The 19,132-nt window shown below is 41.8% G+C and overlaps 3 protein-coding genes and 1 long non-coding RNA gene across 4 annotated transcripts; 2 read left to right on the top strand and 2 right to left on the bottom strand.

Moving 5' to 3' along the window:
- Nucleotides 1–2,351: 2,351 nt before the first annotated feature.
- Nucleotides 2,352–6,975, top strand: LOC120808108 (uncharacterized). The gene is made up of 21 exons (XM_040160736.2): nucleotides 2,352–2,453; nucleotides 2,535–2,611; nucleotides 2,689–2,784; nucleotides 2,865–2,989; nucleotides 3,211–3,354; nucleotides 3,428–3,502; nucleotides 3,577–3,747; nucleotides 3,818–3,914; nucleotides 3,989–4,206; nucleotides 4,288–4,444; nucleotides 4,512–4,720; nucleotides 4,800–4,917; nucleotides 5,058–5,257; nucleotides 5,320–5,434; nucleotides 5,513–5,682; nucleotides 5,754–5,866; nucleotides 5,942–6,072; nucleotides 6,157–6,346; nucleotides 6,458–6,599; nucleotides 6,679–6,808; nucleotides 6,885–6,975. The coding sequence occupies exons 1-21, from the start codon at nucleotides 2,434–2,436 to the stop codon at nucleotides 6,956–6,958; spliced, it is 2,772 nt and encodes a 923-aa protein (XP_040016670.2). The 5' UTR covers nucleotides 2,352–2,433; the 3' UTR covers nucleotides 6,959–6,975.
- Nucleotides 6,976–9,727: 2,752 nt separating this feature from the next.
- Nucleotides 9,728–14,365, bottom strand: LOC120808111 (uncharacterized). The gene is made up of 21 exons (XM_040160739.2): nucleotides 14,222–14,365; nucleotides 14,073–14,149; nucleotides 13,900–13,995; nucleotides 13,696–13,820; nucleotides 13,341–13,478; nucleotides 13,202–13,270; nucleotides 12,965–13,129; nucleotides 12,796–12,892; nucleotides 12,504–12,721; nucleotides 12,266–12,422; nucleotides 11,984–12,192; nucleotides 11,783–11,900; nucleotides 11,446–11,645; nucleotides 11,270–11,384; nucleotides 11,023–11,192; nucleotides 10,861–10,952; nucleotides 10,649–10,779; nucleotides 10,375–10,564; nucleotides 10,108–10,249; nucleotides 9,899–10,028; nucleotides 9,728–9,825 (listed from the first exon to the last, which is right to left on the bottom strand). Exons 1-21 carry the CDS (start codon nucleotides 14,227–14,229, stop codon nucleotides 9,743–9,745), a joined length of 2,730 nt encoding a protein of 909 aa, XP_040016673.2. The 5' UTR covers nucleotides 14,230–14,365; the 3' UTR covers nucleotides 9,728–9,742.
- Nucleotides 14,366–14,418: 53 nt separating this feature from the next.
- On the bottom strand, nucleotides 14,419–16,594 carry ttc32 (tetratricopeptide repeat domain 32). Its single transcript, XM_040160744.2, has 3 exons — nucleotides 16,430–16,594; nucleotides 16,105–16,271; nucleotides 14,419–15,258 (listed from the first exon to the last, which is right to left on the bottom strand). Exons 1-3 carry the CDS (start codon nucleotides 16,543–16,545, stop codon nucleotides 15,131–15,133), a joined length of 411 nt encoding a protein of 136 aa, XP_040016678.2. The 5' UTR covers nucleotides 16,546–16,594; the 3' UTR covers nucleotides 14,419–15,130.
- Nucleotides 16,595–17,216: 622 nt separating this feature from the next.
- On the top strand, nucleotides 17,217–18,386 carry LOC144389364 (uncharacterized). The gene is made up of 2 exons (XR_013453357.1): nucleotides 17,217–17,294; nucleotides 17,832–18,386. It is a non-coding gene; the product is annotated as an uncharacterized LOC144389364 (long non-coding RNA).
- Nucleotides 18,387–19,132: the final 746 nt, after the last annotated feature.

Genomic DNA, 19,132 nt, shown 5'->3' with positions numbered 1-19,132 from the left:
GTTGCCAAAAAAATCAGTCTCTAAAGGACTGACATGACTGATTACATGTAAATATATACTTGGCTGCACACTGTATGTTGAATACATAGTGTCTCATACATTAATTTTCTGAACAATTTAATGTATTCTTGAGTTGTCCAGTAAAGGGCTTTAGTTCATTAAATCTTTCAACCACTTTTTAATTTAGGTAATTTAAAGTTATCAAACATGAATTCCAATTGAGGCCACTTGGCAGAACCATTAAACCAACTATCTTAAGCTGTACAAACTGAAATAATTAACTTGTTCATTTTACTTCTGCAAACTCATAAGTGGTCGGCTCCACTCATTTTGACTACCTCATTTTAAGGCTGTGATGACCCTCTCCTGTAGGCGTTTCTGTGCATGAGGTCTGCAGCAGGTGCTGTTTGAGTCATGGGCTGTATGACACACCTGAGCTGCTCTGAAACATTCCATTAAGCTGCCTTGGTTCCCCCAGGGGATGATCTTTTAAGTGTTGCTGTATATCCCTGCAGATTCGTTCTATGATTTAGGCTTGTGGGACCTGTCCTGGAGCAGTTTGGAAATTCTGTTCTGTCACCTTAGAAACTCCCATTAATGAACAGTGAGGGTTATGGCTACAGGGAGGATCGTGTCTTCTGCCCCGCAAGTTATCGGTGGGGTGATGGACGCCGTCCTTGTTGTATTGTTACTTTGTTTAAATTCAGCGTGGCATGCTTTTGGAAAATAAAAAAATAACTGACGTTGCCAGTGTCTAAGGATTCCTCATGTTATGTCTTGGCCCCAATCTCTTCCCTCACAGACTGAGTCACGCTCCTGGTTACTCTGAGGGTTTAGGGCTGTCCCAATAACACTGATGAGTGTTTGAGGATTCCCTGAAAAGACATTTTGAGCCGTATATGAACACTTTCCCATAGTCAGCATTGAATGCTGACTTTGCCCAAGGTAATTACCCACAAGTCATTGCGATCTGACATTGAAAACCAGATAACCAGTAATGCATGGAGATGTAAACAAAGAGGACAAAGGTGGTGTTCGGAATGTGAATATTTAATTTTGTCATTGAATCTATTTTGATGAAAATCATTTTAAAATGACCATCTTATGAGGAAATATCCTGAGGAACGTTAAAAACAAAACGCATGAAATGAATACCCTCAATTGGAAATCACGTTTTTGACGTTGTCATGGAGACATTTGGCTGCATAGTGTCTCATTCATGTTTACACCATTACTTTTTAAGAAATTGTTCATCTTAAACGCAATGTTAATTATTGGTTGATTTGCCCACACAACTTCTGCTTCTATTTTCAAATAGTACTACATAAAAATAATTCATCCAGTTCAAATATGGAGAATGTTGTGGTATTAGCATATAACAGCTACACAAAACTGAAAAGAAAATAGCCTCAAACACAAAAACAACTGTCAAGGCAAAAAAGGAAAAATTGTAACATTTATAAGCCCCCTCCTCTACCATTAAATGGTAAACAGACTTTTTCTAACCACTCAAATGGCTTTTACACAACATGTTGTCATCCACCCATTCATATACTGATGTCAGGAGCTACTATTTGGGTCACCTGAACAACAGTAATCAACATTTTAATGTAATTTTCTTCATTCCCACAGCATAGTTGCCGCTATAAATTGCCAGTAGGTGTGTGAATGTGAGTCTGAATGGTTGTATGTCTCTGTGTTAGCCCTGCGATTGGCTGGCGACCAATCCAGGATGTGGGATGGACTCCAGCCCCCCCGCGACCCTGCGTGCAGGATAAGCGGTTTGACAATGGATGGATGGATGATTAATCCCACTGCGAGACAGTTATTGGACAAGATATTTCAGAGTAATAGTAAGCTGTATAGTCTCTATAGATTTTATACTTGGATGTAAGGGATAGGTACAACATATATATTTTCATGCAACAAATCTCATCAAAATAAATAAAACAATCCTTTTTTCATTTCCGATGCTGGCCAGAAAATTTGCCTGAAACTTAATTGGGTCTTTAGAAATCCGGTGTAACATGCCTTTTGAGCAATACGGGAAAAAGTTTGTTTTTACCTTGAGATCCTCTGATCCAAAAAGTAAGTTTCTTGCAGCACATGACATTGAAGAGGGTGGATGTTTACTTATTATGAAGGGTTGCGTATACATTTTTGCAGGGGCCAAAAATGTAGCTGAGACAACTAAGAATTCTATTTTGCATGAACTGCTCCAATTGAACTAATTAGTTGGGCAGAAAAGTTCACCTGGTTTGTTCGTTTTGAGTAAAATGACTAACTGAGAAGATCACATGGTACGGGGCGCTTGGGTTTAAAACCACAGGTGAGGAAGCAGTATGCCAATTAGTCACTTCTCTGCAGAGTTGCGCTGTGGTGTTCAGTGCCAAGCTCTGATAGGGATTGTTTTGGCTGTACTCAGACTGCAACATGTGGATGTTTGGTAGCATGTAAGTTAATTATTTTCTTTGTTTCAAGGAGACCTCGGTTCACTCGTAATGTTTCTAAACCTTGTGTTTTCTTTGTTCAAGTTTGTTGTGGAGCTTGATGGCTGCAGTAATTATCTCGGGTCAAGCCAAGCAAGATATGAAGCTCAATTCCCAGTCAAGTAAGCTTGCATTTAAACAAATACTATCCTGCTTTTTATTGTTTGCTCTACCTCACCAGCCTTTTTTTCTTTTACAGACAGTGGTTTACGGTCGGACTGTGTGGGTAATCTAATGAGGCTTTCAGTGGACAAGGCCCTAGCAGTGGGGAACGAGCTCGAGGTCGAGGCCGTCAGTGAGTAGAACGTCTGTGAATGAGCAGGATTTGCTCCTCACTAGTGCAGTACGGTGATGGTTGTCTTTGATTTCCCTCAGACGGCACCCAGCACATTGTGTTAACACCCAGTTTAGCTGCTCAGTGTGGATACAGCATGGAGTCTGACCCCTGGGGTAACACAAGAATCTACTCCTCTCTGCTGGGCTGCTATGTGGAAAACAAAGTGCGTTTTGAACTAAATGTTTGACATTTTATCATAGTTCATTGGTGACAAATGAGGTGCATTTTTTTTTTTTAGACTTGCGCATTTTAAGAGTTCTTTTTGTTTGTAGTTTCCTGATTACACCCTGCATGTTTTTAACTAGTTATTTTTTTTTATTCTGTTGTAAATTAACTAATCTGTTTACCCAATTAATAGCCAAATCCATTGCATTCAATCTTTAGGATGATCAAACTTTCAATGTTGGCTGGCGGCTACGATTGTACAGCAACCGTCAGTTCGACGTGGTTACACATGATGTGATGCAGACTTGCAGCTATACTCGGTGGGCCTCTAAGGAGATTCTCTGCGACCGGAACTACATGGAAGTAGGTCACTTTACCTTCCTGGATGTACTAAATGGTGTCTATCAAACAATTAAACTACATTTCTTACTATTAGGTGTCAGGCTTTATAGCTGATGCTGGAGCAAAGGGACCGGCTCAAGATGTTAAAGAGGGCAACAACCTTCCTGATGTATGTGTAAGATTAACAAGGTTACTGCAGTTCGGTACATGAAACTGGTAATTAAAAGGTTTTCCTCCCTATAGGCCTCTGGGGCAGCACATGGTCATGGTATCTGGAAGTTGACATTTTACACCCCAGAACCAGTAGCAATGGTGCTGAGGGAGGCTGAACAAGCCGGCTACGGCCTCATGTTGACCTCGACACGTCTGGTTGTGCGATCCCCCTACAATACAGCAGAGACTACTTCAGAGGAAGTGAGAAACCACTCCAGTATTTTGCATTTTAAAAGACTTTCCCACCATGACATTAAACCCAATCTTTTAGGTGGGTGGAGTCCCCATGGAGGTGATCAGGGTGAGCGCCTACTATCAGACTCTTCATGGGCTGAATGTGGTGAACATGGCAGCTGCTTGTCCCACAGGTAAGCCTTGTGCTATCTGGATGGATGCGGTAAACCTTACGTTGTCACCATTGAGTCAATTCTTTGTTTGACAGGGGGAGTCCTCTTCATCAACAATCTAATCTCGTGGCACGTACCTCGCCTCATGACACCGCTGGTAGATGACAGCTTTGAAGTCCTAGAATTGCACATGGGCATCAATGGAAAAAGGCTTGATCGATCTCAGATGGTCACTCGGGGGTACACTCTCTCCACCACTCGCCATCATTTTGTCATTGAGATCCCAGTGGGCTCGCCTGATGGTCACTTCAAGGTTGGGAAGTCCTTAAGAACAGAAATGTGGTAGTCACTGGTTTGCCTAGCATGTTTAATTAAATGTTATGAATAATTGCAGAGCCATGCCCCAGATTACCAGTACCACATTACCTACAGTGTGGAGCCCATGCTTGAGGTACTGTGGAGGACCACTGATGGCAAAGATGATACCAGATACAAAGTTTTGTTCCCCATTGCAACCCCTCTCATGCCTCAACTGCCACACTTCCGAGAAAGTAAGTCCTTTTCTGGCAGGTCAAAGATTTGAGATTTGCGGAGTTAACGCGTCCTTCTGATCCTCAGATACTGTCCCAGAGGCCCGGGTATTCAGTGTAGTCTTGGGCACCTTTCTGCAAGATGTGGTGCTGAAGAACATCACCTTCTCCACTGGAGTGCTCACTGTTGAGGAGAGCAACACCAGAGGCTTCACCATCCAGGAGCACAGATATAAAAATGGAACAAAGGGCTACTCTCTCTCTGTGCCTTTTGATTCAGATGTAGTCCTGAAACATGTATGTCAGTTATATTGCCAGATGACTTGCGCCTCATTTAGAAGTTTCATCTTCATGACTGTGCTGCTTTCATTCACAGAACCCAGAACTCTTGGTTACAACCTACTCCCTCCCTCTTACCTTTGGGTTTGTCATCCTCCCTGAAGAAACTCCATTTTCCCACAAAGTTGAGTTGCAGGCGTCCCTAAAGGATGTTGGTGAGAATATTTATAATGCTTGACAATGAATCAAGTTTCATGGATTTAGGTCCTTGCTTGTCTCACGTTTTAAAAAATGAAAAGGAATCTAATCTCATAAAAACAAAAGTAAAATATAAAACCTGTGTCTGCCTTTTTAGTGCTACCAACTATCACTGGTACTTGTGACAAGAAGCACTTTTACATCACTGTGAAATACGGGAGTCAAGGCAACAATTTCCAGGCAATGGTTGGATATCGACAGCTGACCCCTGAGATGGCTGAGGAATACAAATTCCAAGAAAACGGCACACACTTCAGTCTCGTACTGCGATACAGTGCACATGACGCAGCGTTCGAGGTATGTCAAACAATGCCTGATAAAAAGTCTTCTGCATTGAATAACGTCTATTTGTCTTTCAGCTTATGAAGACTGATTCACTCAGAGCCAGAGTCGACTTGCGTCTGTTGGATCACATCAACAACTGGGTGTTTGCTGATCTTTATCTTTCCTGCACCTTCCCCTTTACAACAACCAGTAAGACGTTTAAATTAGAACGTTGCTGATGATTGGCTTGTGGGACATTTTCTTAACAATGGCCACTTGTACCCTCAGCATGCTATCCAAATGGAACAATGACCGCTACGGCTGTGAAGGTGCAATCTGTGGCCGAGCTCGTTCCAAGTAGGCTGACTCTAAAGGACCAGTCCTGCAAACCAGTATTCAGTGATGATCGCTTTGCACTGTTCTCGTTCAGTGGTGATTCCTGTGGAACCACTAGAACAGTAAGTGATAAATTGCCCTAAAGCCAAAAGTCCCATTTTTAAATGATAACCCCTCCAATCTCTTATTGTAGTTCTTCGACCACTACATGCTGTACGAAAATGAGATTGGCTTGTATTACAACAAAGGCTTGTACTACAACAACAAAGGAGTAGCCAACACGTCACCAATTGATCCACCATACAGGTAGAGGACTCATCCAACTCGTTGTCCTGAAATACCGTCCAGGAGATTAACCACCATGAGTATTTCTTTTCGTAGACAAACCATTTCCTGCTACTACGTGGTCAATGAGACTCAGACTGTTGCATTCAGCTCAAAACAAAGACCCTATGAACCCGAAGTAGAGATTGGTTTCGGGCAGCTGATGGTGCAAATCAGGCTAGCACAAGGTGAGGTTGCATTTAGTCAAAGCCTTATCAAGAGGAGGAATGCACCAAATATTCTTTCTCTTCCTAATGAGACGTCTCCTCCAGATTCATCATATCAGCTCTTCTACCAAGCAGAAGATTATCCAGTTGTGAAATATCTGAGGCAGCCTCTGTATTTTGAGGTGGCACTGATTGAATCTACCGACCCAAATTTGGCGCTCATCGTGGAGAAGTGTTGGGCGACACTTGACGAAGACCGGACGTCTCTGCCTAGCTGGGATATCATTGTGGACGGGTAATGAGTGGTATTAAAACGAAGTACCACCTTCCACAACTTTCTTATACTTAAAACATTCTCAAAAAATTCCACTTTAATGCTTTTCTGAAGTGTCATCTCTTTCGCCAGTTGTGAGAATCCTGACGACATCTACGTGACAGTTTTCCATCCTGTTGTGAGCGACTCCAGAGTTTTGGTCCCATCCCACATCAAACGCTTCTCCATGAATATGTTCACCTTCACTAAAGAGGAGGTTGTTCTGAAAGACCTGGTGAGATAAGAATCTTTTATTGCCCACATGGTAACGCTGCACGTCTTCCTGCCTAATAAACCCTTCTCTCGGTCCACAGATCTATGTCCACTGTGATGCAGTGATTTGTGACACAACCAGCCAAGCAGATGGTTTATGCAGAGGCCAATGCGTGCAGCCTACACGCCAGAGTAACGCCAGACCGTATGAGCAGAAAGGAGCAAAACGCAGTAAGGGAAAGAGCAACTAAATGGTCAACTAACTCAATGTGCAGATGGTAATCCAAACATTTCTTGTGTTTTCTAGCGCAAAGAGGAATAGACTCTACCCAGCTCTCCTCTGGGCCGATTGTGTTAACATCTTGTCAAATTTCTGAATAAACTTCTTCAAACAATATGTTTTGCTTTTGTTCAATAGGGGAGTTTTGTATACAGACTCTGCACAAGACCATCTTTATACATTGTTTACAAGATCAATTCGCTGTTTCAGCCAGTTTATTTACTGCCTGTTTTAGAACTGAACACCAATGTTTGTATGTTTCTGCTAAATTAGCATATAATTTGCTGCACAAAGACTATATTAAAGTACGTCACCTAGCCTATAATTTCTTCAGGAGTCATCTCCCTTTTGCCACTGGCCTAGCGAAGTTCCAAAAAAAAGCCCAACTCATTAACGCAAACTTTGTTTCTGGTCCTTCAAATCACTGCTTTAAAAGAAATGGTCCAAGTCAAATGTTTGAGCACATGCATGCTCTGACGTGTCTGGTTTACTCAACCCCGCAACGGCTGACGTTTCCTTTCCCACTTAATGCTCAAACTCCTCCAGTTATTGATTCACATGTCTTTGATGCAATAAATTCAATTTGGGGGTCTGAGTCCACGAGGGTAAGTAACCATTTATAAAAAACAAAAAAAAAACTGGATGTCTTCTAGTTCAATAGGAACTACCTGGAAGTAGCTCATAGTAATACTTTTTGCCCTAGAATTTAACTTCCCAGTATGGAATTACTTGGTAAAGCAGTCAGAGCCAAAGTTATTTTCAACTAGGCAACGGTTTGCTGTATTTTGTGCAATTATAGGGCTGAACTGAGCACCAGCTCAAGTGTTTAGAGGCAGTTGACATGTTCAAATAACATCTTTGAAGTTCAACTTTTAAATCTACCATTAATATTTCTGCATTCTCTGCAGATTGCAGCAAAATGTATTTTTGGGCCATTGAGCTGTAAAAAAAAAAACAGCGGCAGTGTGCCTGAACTGTAGGCACAATGAATATACCAAATTAACTTGTATTTAACTACAGATAGGTGGTTTGAATTCTACTTGAAAGACCAATGTGTTATTTGTACATGGCACATCGTATGTGGACTATAGTGCTGTAATATGCATCACAACGTAGTTATTTAAACAAATCAAATTTGTGGCACTATGGAGAGTTTTGTACTTTCAAAAAAAAAGTCACATTGTACAGGCATTAAAGTTCACAAAATTCAAATACTTTAATCTACCGCATGCATTGGACCAATCACACTAAAGTCAACCTAATCTAGACTGGGAAATAGAAATTCCTCCAATAACCCTATTTTAGCTGTATGAAACTATAAGGTTGTCCACAATTCAGACATGTGCAGGTGCAGATTTTCTGCTGCACGAGGTGCTACTGTGAGACTGACTGCCTGTGAGTGGTATGAACGCTCGCACAGCACCTTTCTAAAGCATTTATCTTTGTGCGCTTTCTAATTCTGCTCTCAACTGATAGATTCTGTCAATGCGGTGCTGTCACAGCTCTTTGATTATGAAGGTGACAGAAGAATGTGTCTGAGACAGGATGATGCTGAAGAGGACCCTGATTATGAGGCACCCTTTAATGAGAATAAGCCCCTCGTTGTTGACCCTTTTCTCAACCCCAGGCCAACAGTACCTTCCAAAAAATGAGTATGGTCTGTCTCCCCACTTAAACAGGGTAGACTAGAAGTGCTTCTAATGTCATCAAAATGGTTGCAGGTCCTGTCAGCCATGTACATGAAATAAAATCAGCACTTGAGCTCGTCATAACACCAATTGAAAAAGATTTAGTGCACTATTTAAGTAGTCAAACTAGCACAAAGTTACTATTACATAAACCTGGGGAAAAAGTTCTCTGGTTTAAATTGCTGGGGTCTAATTGACCAATGGTAAAAGATGTTAGGGTTATGTTAAGGTTTCCTCAAAGCCTGACAGTCTGTGGGGCTTTTGAGACAGCATGACTGAAAGTGAAGTGTTTGTGCCCAATTTGTGGGGATGACATCAGTCATGAGGGCAGCGCACTCTGTGATCGCTAAAGTGACTGTTGGCAGGAGGACAGGAAAGTTGATCAAGAGTTAAACCAGAAAACCGGCTTTTAATCAACTTGTGATTCAGTGGCCTGGGTCCCATGCCTTTTCAAGGCAATGTTATGTAAATAGAAATTTGGGCAGTTCTTCTAAAGACTAAATCCTACAAGTAATGAGTAATCACTTGACAATGTTGAATGAGTTTATTTTAATGACCACACTTGTGATCATCTTTGAGGCAGAATTCCACCAGGTGGAACTAGACTTTCTGCTGTGCGCTAAACTCGTGACTGCTGCGTTTAAAGTGCCAATCTCCCAACATTTAGTCAGGTTTTCCAAACCACTGTCTTTAGGAACACAGTGGTGGTCCTCTGCAGACTGTATACCACACTGGGTAGCTGCGGAGATGGAAGTAGCTAGCTTAGCAGTCGGCCGTTTGAAACTCACCCATTGGTATGACACGTTGAGTAATTGCTCTGCACAGTTCTCCGCTCTGTCAAGCATATTTAGTTTGTTTTCCAATGCAAAAAGCTCTCGCCATCGTCTGCAAACAACTTGCTTTCTATCTGACTTTCAGCAGCAGTTGTGTTGCTGGGGTTAACTCTGTACTTCCGGTGTACCAGAAGTTTATATAATCTAAATCACATTTAGCCAAATTAATATCATAGATTAATCTGTTGTCTACAGCCCTATAAATTAAAAAAAATATAAGGGAAAGCCTATAGCTCCTTTTGTAATCAAAAGAATGTGTCAACTATGTCACAGCTCTCTTCAAATAGAAAGCTGCCATTACTGTACAATGAAATGCAGGGTGATTTTATACTTAGAAATTGAAGAACAGTTTTAAGAAATTTCTTTATTCAGAAGTTTGACCAGATGTTAGCACAATAGGCCCAGAGGAGATTTGAAGTCGCTGGGTAGAATCTGTTCCTCTTCGTGCTAGAAAAGAAACACAAGTTCAGATTACTAAACTCATGTAGTTAGTTGACCATTTATTTGCTCTTTCCCTTACCGCGTTTTGCTCCTTTCCTCTCATACGGTCGGGCGTTACTCTGGCGTGTAGGCTGCACACATTGGCCTCTGCATAAACCATCTGCTTGGCTGGTTGTGTCACAAATCACTGCATCACAGTGGACATAGATCTGTGGACCGAGAGAAGGGTTTATTAGGCAGGAAGACTTGCAGCGTTACCATGTGGGCAATAGAAGATTATCATTTCACCTCGTCTTTCAGAACTGCCTTGTCTTTAGTGAAGGTGAACATATTCATGGAGAAGCGTTTGATGTGGGATGGGACCAAAACCCTGGAGTTGCTCACAACAGGATGGAAAACTGTCACGTAGATGTCATCAGGATTCTCACAACTGGGGAAAGAGATGACACTTCAGAATGCTTCTGTAAAGCGTCAAAGTGGAATTGTGCAAATTGTCCACTTATAACAGTGCGTATTAGAATACTGCATATGGCACTTTTTAATGCCGCTCATTACCCGTCCACAATGATATCCCAGCTAGGCAGAGACGTCCGGTCTTCCTCAAGCGTCGCCCAACACTTCTCCACGATGAGCTCCAAATTTGGGTCTGTAGATTCAATCAGCTCCACCTCAAAATACAGAGGCTGCCTCAGATATTTCACAACTGGATAATCTTCTGCTTGGTAGAAGAGCTGATATGATGAATCTGGAGGAGACGTCTCATTAGGAAGAGAAAGAATATTTGGTGCATTCCTCCTCTTGATAAGGCTTTGAGTAAATGCAACCTCACCTTGTGCTAGCCTGATTTGCACCATCAGCTGCCCTGAGCTGATATCTGCTTTGGGTTCATAGAGTCGTTGTTTAGATCCGACGGCGACAGTCTGCGTCTCATTGACCACGTAGTAGCAGGAAATGGTTTGTCTAAGAACAGAAATACAAGAATATGGGGTCACCTCCCACTAGATGGTATATCAGGATAACGGAATAGGAGGAGTGCGCTACCTGTATGGTGGATCAATAGGTGAAGTCTTTGCTACTCCTCTGTTGTAATACAAGCCAATCTCATTTTCATACAGCATGTAGTGGTCGAAGAACTACAATAAGAGATTGGAGGGGTTATCATTTAAAAATGGGACTTCAGCTTTAGGGCAATTTAACACTTACTGTTCTAGTGGTTCCACAGGAATCGCCACTGAACGAGAACAGTGCAAAGCGATCATCACTGAATACAGGTTTGCAGGACTGGTCCTTTAGAGTCAGCCTACTTGGAACGAGCTCGGCCACAGATTGCACCTTCACAGCCGTAGCGGTCATTGTTCCATTTGGATAGCATGCTGAGGGTACAAGTGGCCATTGTTAAGAAAATGTCCCACAAGCCAATCAGCAGCACCATTGCAATTTTAGGTCTTACTGGTTGTTGTAAAGGGGAAGGTGCAGGACAGGTAAAGATCAGCAAGCACCCAGTTGTTAATGTGATCCAACAAACACAAGTCGACTCTGGCTCTGAGTGAATCAGTATTCATAAGCTGAAAGACAAACAGACGTTATTCAATGCAGAAGACTATCAGGCGTTCTTGTTTGACATACCTCGAACGCTGTGTCCGCTGCATCGTATGGCAGTACGAGACTGAAGTGTGTGCCGTTTTCTTGGAATTTGTATTCCTCAGCCATCACAGGGGTCAAATGGCTATATCCAACCATTGCCTGGAAATTGTTGCCTTGACTCCCGTATTTCACAGTGATGTAAAAGTGCTTCTTGTCACAAGTACCAGTGATTGTTGGTAACTCTAAAAAGGCAGACAGGTTTTATTTTCTACCTTTGTTTTTATGAGAGACTGGATCTTTATTTTTTTTTAAAGCGAGCCAAGCAAGGATCCAAATCCATTAAACTTTATTCATGGTCAAGCATTATAAATATTCTCACCAACATCCTTTAGGGACGCCTGCAACTCAACTTGGTGGGCAAATGGAGTTTCTTCAGGAAGGACGATGAACCCAAAGGTAAGAGGGAGGGAGTAGGTTGTAACCAAGAGTTCTGGGTTCTGTGAATGAAAGCACAGTCATGAAGATGAAACTTCTAAATGATGTAATGTAAGCAAGTAATCTGGCAATATAACTGACATACATTTTTCAGTACTACATCTGAATCAAAGGGCACAGAGAGAGAGTAGCCCTTCGTTCCATTTTTATATCGGTGCTCCTGGATGGTGAAGCCTCTGGCGTTGCTCTCCTCAACAGTGAGCACTCCAGTGGAGAAGGTGATGTTCTTTAGTACCACATCATGAAGAAAGGTGCCCAAGACGACGGTAAACACCCGGGCCTCTGGGACAGTATCTGACGAACAGAAGGACATGTATAAGATTCTACGCAAACCTCAAAGTCTTTAAACTGCCAGAAAAGGACTTACTTTCTTGGAAGTGGGGCAGTTGAGGCATGAGAGGGGTTGTAATGGGGAACAAAACCTTGTATCTGGTATCATCTTGGGTGCCAGTGGTCCTCCACAGTACCTCAAGCATGGGCTCCACACTGTAGGTGATGTGGTACTGGTAATCTGGGGCATGGCTCTGCAATTATTCATAACATTTAATTAAACATGCTAGGCAAACCAGTGACGACCACATTTCTGTTCTTAAGGACTTCCCAACCTTGAAGTGACCATCAGGCGAGCCCACTGGGATCTCCATGACAAAATGATGGCGAGTGGTGGACAGAGTGTACCCCTGAGTGACCATCTGAGATCGATCAAGCCTTTTTCCATTGATGCCCATGTGCAATTCTAGGACTTCAAAGCTGTCATCTACCAGCGGTGTCATGAGGCGAGGTACGTGCCACGAGATTAGATTGTTGATGAAGAGGACTCCCCCTGTCAAACAAAGAATTGACTCAATGGTGACAACGTAAGGTTTACCGCATCCGTCCAGATAGCACAAGGCTTACCTGTGGGACAAGCAGCTGCCATGTTCACCACATTCAGCCCATGTGGAGTCTGATAGTAGGCGCTCACCCTGATCACCTCCATGGGGACTCCACCCACCTAAAAGATTGGGTTTAATGTCATGGTGGGAAAGTGTCTTTTAAAATGCAAAATACTGGAGTGGTTTCTCACTTCCTCTGAAGTAGTCTCTGCTGTATTGTAGGGGGATCGCACAACCAGACGTGTCGAGGTCAACATGAGGCCGTAGCCGGCTTGTTCAGCCTCCCTCGGCACCATTGCTACTGGTTCTGGGGTGTAAAATGTCAACTTCCAGATACCATGTGCTGCCCCAGAGGCCTATAGAGAGGAAAACCTTTTAATTACCAGTTTCATGTACCGAACTGCAGTAACCTTGTAAATCTTACATACATCAGGAGGGTTGTTGCCCTCTTTAACATCTTGAGCCGGTCCCTTTGCTCCAGCTATAAAGTCTGACACCTAAAGACAAGTGTAGTTTAGTCGTTTGATAGACACTATTGGGTACATGCAGTAAAGTAAAGTGACCTACTTCCATGTAGTTCCTGTCGCAGAGAATCTCTCTTGAGGCCCACCGAGTATAGATGCAAGTCTGATCCACATCATGTGTAACCACGCCGGATTGACTGTACAATCGTAGCCTCAAGCCAACATTGAAAGTTTGATCGTCCTAAAGATTGAATATGGCCAATAGGACAAATAATAAAGTAATTTAAAAAGTCAAATGTACCACTGGGCCATTTTAGCATGGTCAATTTATCTAATTTTAACAAAAACAGTTGATTTTATAAAGAACCCCCACACACACACACTAGGAACTCGCAAGTGCCAGTAAAGGTAAGGTACACTAACTGATGAATTGTACATAAAATTGAGTTCAAACGCACTTTGTTGTCCACATAGCAGCCCAGCAGAGAGGAGTAGATTCTGGTGTTCCCCCAGGGGTCAGACTCCATGCTGTATCCACACTGAGCAGCTAAACCGGGTGTTAACACAATGTGCTGGGTGCCGTCTGAGGGAAATCGAAGACAACCATCACTGTACTGCACTAGTGAGGAGCCAATCCTGCTCATTAACAGCGTTCTACTCACTGACGGCCTCGACCTCGAGCTCGTTCCCCACTGCTAGGGCCTTGTCCAATGAAAGCCTCATTAGATTACCCACACAGTCAGACCGTAAACCACTGCCTGTAAAAGAAAAAAAGGCTGATGAAGAAGAGCAAACAATAAATGCGGGAGGAGTAATTGTTTTAATACAGGCTTACTTGACTGGGAATTGAGCTTCACATTTGGCCTTGTATCAACAGAGAGGATTACTGCAGCCACCAAGCTCCATAACAAACTTGAAGAAGTAAAACAAAGTTTAGAGACTCTTTAAAACAGGGAAAACTCAAAATCTTGCATGTTCACAAACCTCCACATGTTGCAGCCTGAGCACAGCCAAAGAAAACAAACTGAAGGAATTCAAGCACTATCCGCGCTTGCCACTGATCACCCAGCACACCAGCGCAACTCTAAATAGACAGAGTGATGATCCCAGAGCTCCATCACCAGCTTTTTATACAGCTAATGACGACGCACAGGTGAAACCAATTCAGCACCCAGCTCACATGCAGTGGCAGAACTTTATTGAAGACTGAAAATGAGAATATATTCATACAACTGAATTGACAGTGTGATCAAAATAAGGTATTTAAATGTTGGTACATTTAGGATTGACATCAGAATATATATTAATTTTTCAAGAGCTCAAGTGTCATGAGTCCAACTATCCTTCTTTAAATTCATTTTTGAGAAAAAAAATAAATCCAAGACACCCAAAAATGTTTTCCTTTGTAGCTGACGGACGAATTATGTTCCCTGCACACCCACTTGATTCAGGTTTGTTTATAGGCATGCACATCCTCCCAGTGTATTCAAGAGGATGACATTTTTTACCAACAGTGAAACCCAAGCATATCTTTTCACCGGGTGAATAAGTCTGCACGTTCTGCTTCCAGACGTATACAGTGATATATTTATGAGGACCTTCCATTATTTCCAACTGGAAGAATATCGAGTTACTGCAGAAAATGAAATATCAATACTCTCATGTGTTTAACAACAAATGTTTTTGCAGCAGTTTGATCTTTACTGGTGTCATTGCTTGTGCAGGTTGTCTTTCACTTTTATGTTCATATTCATAGTGATACCTTTGTTCATCGATCTTTATTTTTCTATCCTGATCAAATAAATACAAGTAAATTGACAGAATGCACATGTTTTCTGTAGCAGCTAGATTTAAGGACATAGAAAAATGTGTCCTTGGTAGTTTATGAAGCTTTCAGTATCCCCTTTCTGTCTTGTGCTGCTGGTCCAGAAGTGTTTGTTGCAGGCTCTCTTTGGCATCTTTAAAATCTGGATTGAGCGTCAATGCGTGTTGGAAGTCGCTCTTGGCTTCGTCAAAAAAACCTGAAAGACAGTTTAAAAAAAAAAAGAGATAACAGGTGTATGATTTTTAATGGCTTGTTAAGAGTCAGCAGTTTAATTTGGTGGGCAGCCTGAGGATGAGCGCCATCAGTAACTACACAGCTCCATCTACAGTTTTAAAGAAGAAAGGACACAACACAATGACTCCATAGCTACAGCTACATCACACCTATTGTTGCGAATATTGACTATTGATTGACAGACTGGATCTTATATCTCATCTCCAGCAAAGGACAGTTTGTGGAATATTTAGGAAACAATCACTGACACCAAGGTGGGTTGTATTGGGGAGTGTTGTGCTAAAAGGAACAACTTATATTGCCTATATTGAGAGTATATGTGTTGTAGGAAGCTTTATTATTTACTTGACTACGTTTTTTTCCTTGTTTGTCTTACTAATGTCAGTATTTAGTCAAAAAGGCGTATATAATATATAATAGTATAATATAATAGACCTTTGAAACAGTAGCATAGCAGTCAGTGTAACTTGAGTTCACCATGTGAACTACCGTGTACACTTCATGTGTATATTACCGAACGGTCATTTTTTAGGAATTAAAACACTTTTTCACGTTATTTTGAATAAATCATAAAATCAAATCCTGATTTAGTAAGCCTTTGCACCCATAGATATGGATTCCTACTTAAATACATTCCTTATTCCGTTCGGACTTATTAACTACTAAAATAAGAGAAGGGGAAATATTACAACGCTAAACTTGACATTTATTTTTGAAGCAGACCGGATGTCACTCGTCTGCTCGTGACCGTAGCCCAGCAGGTAAACAACAACAACGTGCCCTCATGTCATGTGACAATGACCCTTACCTAGTCTGTAGCGGATGAGTCCTCTGTTGTAGAACGGTATTTCAAAGCGACGGTCAGTCTGTATTGCGGAAGTGAAGTCCTCGACTGCTTCATTAAAATCCACCCGCAGGTACTTTATTTGTCCGCGGTTGTTATAAGCGCTTGCCAATTTTCTAGCTTCGCATCCCCTGTGGAAATATAACCCGGTTAAAGATTAATTATGAAAGGGACTGAAACCAAATCAGCAACAACAAGCCAGCTGATAACGCGATGTGATGCAACACTAGTGTGATACAGCGGCGGACTGTTAGCTCATTTTACACCGCCAACACGGGACAGACAGTACCTGAACTGTGCGCACGAAGAGATGAACTTTGTATAAAGGTCTTCTGCATGTTTATAATTCTGTCTTTTAAACTCAGAGTGAGCAAATTCAAGTGTTTGCGAATTAACTTCGTCCATAGGTTGAAGAGTTGTTTTCTTGTCGCGACGGATATGACGTCACAAATAAAGCCATCCAATCATTGTCAGCGGGCGCAAGTGGGCGTGGTTTGTATCAATAGATTCCAACTGAAATGGGCATAGTGTATTTCTGTATACTGTACTTGCATCTCATACAATTTATCGCTTTAATTTGACCAATGTATACTAAATGACATGCTACAAATACTGCCTACAACCGTCTTGAAATTGTAAAAAATATGCTCTGTAGTTGTTAAATTGTTACATAAATACTTTGATACTTTGAAAAGTATTTATGTATGTGTCAATAAACGCCTCCCATTAGTTATTTATCATTTGACCTAATAAGTAAGTATACATACATTAATAATCCCAAATCAAGTGTAGTGATTGAAGTCAAGAACATACAACTGATTTCAATATGCAGGATTTTCTGCAACAGCAGGTGGCAGTCTTGACTCAGATATCCTTAAAACAGGCAGTGACGCATTCAGTGCAAGTTATGCAGAAGCAATTAAAGCTATACTTAAAAAAATAAAAGTGCATGCAACTTTATAATAAAGTTTCCAATCACTGGCTCACTATCCAAAATATTATTGCTGTGTGTAGAAATATAGGTGTTTTTCATTTCAGAGTGAAGGGTGTGTCACTAACAGACACAAACATTTGTTCCATCAGTCTCAGGACAGTGCGGAAACTCACTCGCTCCAGTAAATATAAAACACGGAGGGAAACCCATCAGCAAACAGGTGAGGAATTCTCAGACCATCTCCTAGGTGAGGGAGTCAGCTGCCCCGTTGAAAGAGGCCACCCCTAAGGAAGCAGAGGTCACTCAGCAGCCGTGCACTTTCCTTTTGCGGCCCATTAATCTCCAGACTGTGTGGACGAGTTGAAACAGATCAAACGGAGACCAGTTTGTCCCAGAGGAGGACGGTGCAGGCCACTGGCTGTGGACACTTCTCCGAAAATGGCAATACAAAGCATCTTGTGAAAAGTAGATTGACTGAAGGCCATTTTGTGTACGTGTATTAACAAGAACTTGCTGGTGAGGCACCGTCCAGTCCGGGGGGCAGATTTGGTCAGCTCTTTTAAGGAAAACTTAAAACTTTCCTCTTTGATTCTGCCTATAGTTAGGGCTGGCTCAGGTTAGCCCGGACCAGCCCTTAGTTAAGCTGCTATAGGCTTAGACTGCCGGGGGACTTCTTAGGACACACCGTGTGTGACTAATTGAGCTTGACTAATTCAGCTTCTTTCAGGGAGTTTTTTTGTGCTTTCTCCCCTAGCAGGTCTCCGTAGATCGTAGTTCCTTCTGGACCCTGGTCCTGACACCTACCGTGGCCCTGCTGACGCCTGCTGCTGCCATCATCATCATCATCATCATTATTTTAGATATTAATCATATTACTGTACTCATAAACTAACATTACCCTCTCCTAAAGTCTTTGTGCTCTGCCTCCCCACAGGCTTCTGTGGATGGTGGTTCTATCTGATGGTGGTTGCCCCTGCAGTGGTCCTGCTGTGCGCCTGGCTTACTACTCACAATTACTTCAATCATTTCTGCCATAGGAATTGCATGTATTATACATTGTTCATTCTGTACACATGGCATCCATTGTAGTCTGTCCATCCCGGGAGTGGGATCCCTCCTCTGACGTTCTCCCTAAGGTTTCTTCCCTTTTTTCCCTCTTGGAAGTTTTTTTTCATTTTTTGGGGAGTTTTTCCTGTGCCGATTGTGGGTTTCGGGACAGAGGATGTCGTATGTGTACAGACTGTAAAGCCCTCTGAGGCAAATTTGTAATTTGCAATTTTGGGCTATACAAAATAAAATGAATTGAATTGAATTGAATTGAATTTCATAACATAAAGCAAGAGCATTGTTCGACTTAAAAGGGCAGCTTGTACAGGGGAAGCAAAGCCACTTTCTATCCATCACACACCTTCACCTTCTTCACAGTGATTCTTTGAATTTTCGCGTTTTTAACGTTGCCACAACCGGTTGGTCTCGAAACCAACCGGTTGTGGAGCAGCTCAGAAAATCACTGCTGAGGGAATCAAAGCGTGAAGAGTCCAGGAGAAATGGCGCACTGTATACGACGTATAAAAATCTTTTAGAGCAATTAGTTTAAACCAAAAGGTGAGATCATGTTGTCTAATCCATGAACATACTGGGTGACGGTTGATTTGGTTTAGGAAACTTCACGTCAGATCCAATTACTTTACATGACGGACTGGCTCTAGAACCGTAATAATCCACTGTACTATTAATGACAACTGCACGTACGAGCACGATTTGAAACTGTTGTTATCCAATTATTGCAAGTCTGTTTTTTTCCTGTGGTGTGCCCATAGATGCTACTATGACTGAATGATCAGTTGATAAAAGTACAAATAAGTCATAATATATATGATAATATATATAACATCATAAATAGTTCAATAACACGAAAATGAATGGTATGAATAATTTCATCCAACTTTTGGCAAAGAAGACAGCAAGTGTCTTTAGAAAAATGTCTGTTTCTTCAAAACAAACTATAATACTTTAGAAAACCTAACTATCAATAAAAAACAACAACTCTTCAGCTGT

The sequence above is a fragment of the Gasterosteus aculeatus genome, chromosome 18 (genome assembly GCF_964276395.1).
Source record: "Gasterosteus aculeatus chromosome 18, fGasAcu3.hap1.1, whole genome shotgun sequence".
Lineage (NCBI taxonomy): Eukaryota > Metazoa > Chordata > Actinopteri > Perciformes > Gasterosteidae > Gasterosteus > Gasterosteus aculeatus.
This window is presented reverse-complemented; position numbering and strand designations above follow the sequence as displayed.

What these genes read in the sequence shown, in the direction of transcription:
- LOC120808111 (XM_040160739.2), bottom strand. An exon ending in GAAGCTCAATTCCCAGTCAA is followed by an intron (nt 13,996 to 14,072) that starts GTAAGCCTGTAT and finishes TTTCTTTTACAG; the next exon opens with GCAGTGGTTTACGGTCTGAC. An exon ending in CAGCGGACACAGCGTTCGAG is followed by an intron (nt 11,385 to 11,445) that starts GTATGTCAAACA and finishes TTTGTCTTTCAG; the next exon opens with CTTATGAATACTGATTCACT.
- ttc32 (XM_040160744.2), bottom strand. Translation starts at nt 16,545, where the DNA reads ATGGACGAAGTTAATTCGCAAACACTTGAATTTGCTCACTCTGAGTTT. An exon ending in TCTTCGTGCGCACAGTTCAG is followed by an intron (nt 16,272 to 16,429) that starts GTACTGTCTGTC and finishes ATATTTCCACAG; the next exon opens with GGGATGCGAAGCTAGAAAAT. An exon ending in ACTCATCCGCTACAGACTAG is followed by an intron (nt 15,259 to 16,104) that starts GTAAGGGTCATT and finishes ACTGTCTTTCAG; the next exon opens with GTTTTTTTGACGAAGCCAAG.
- LOC120808108 (XM_040160736.2), top strand. Translation starts at nt 2,434, where the DNA reads ATGTGGATGTTTGGTAGCAT. An exon ending in AGGGCAACAACCTTCCTGAT is followed by an intron (nt 3,503 to 3,576) that starts GTATGTGTAAGA and finishes TCCTCCCTATAG; the next exon opens with GCCTCTGGGGCAGCACATGG. An exon ending in ACTGCCACACTTCCGAGAAA is followed by an intron (nt 4,445 to 4,511) that starts GTAAGTCCTTTT and finishes TCTGATCCTCAG; the next exon opens with ATACTGTCCCAGAGGCCCGG.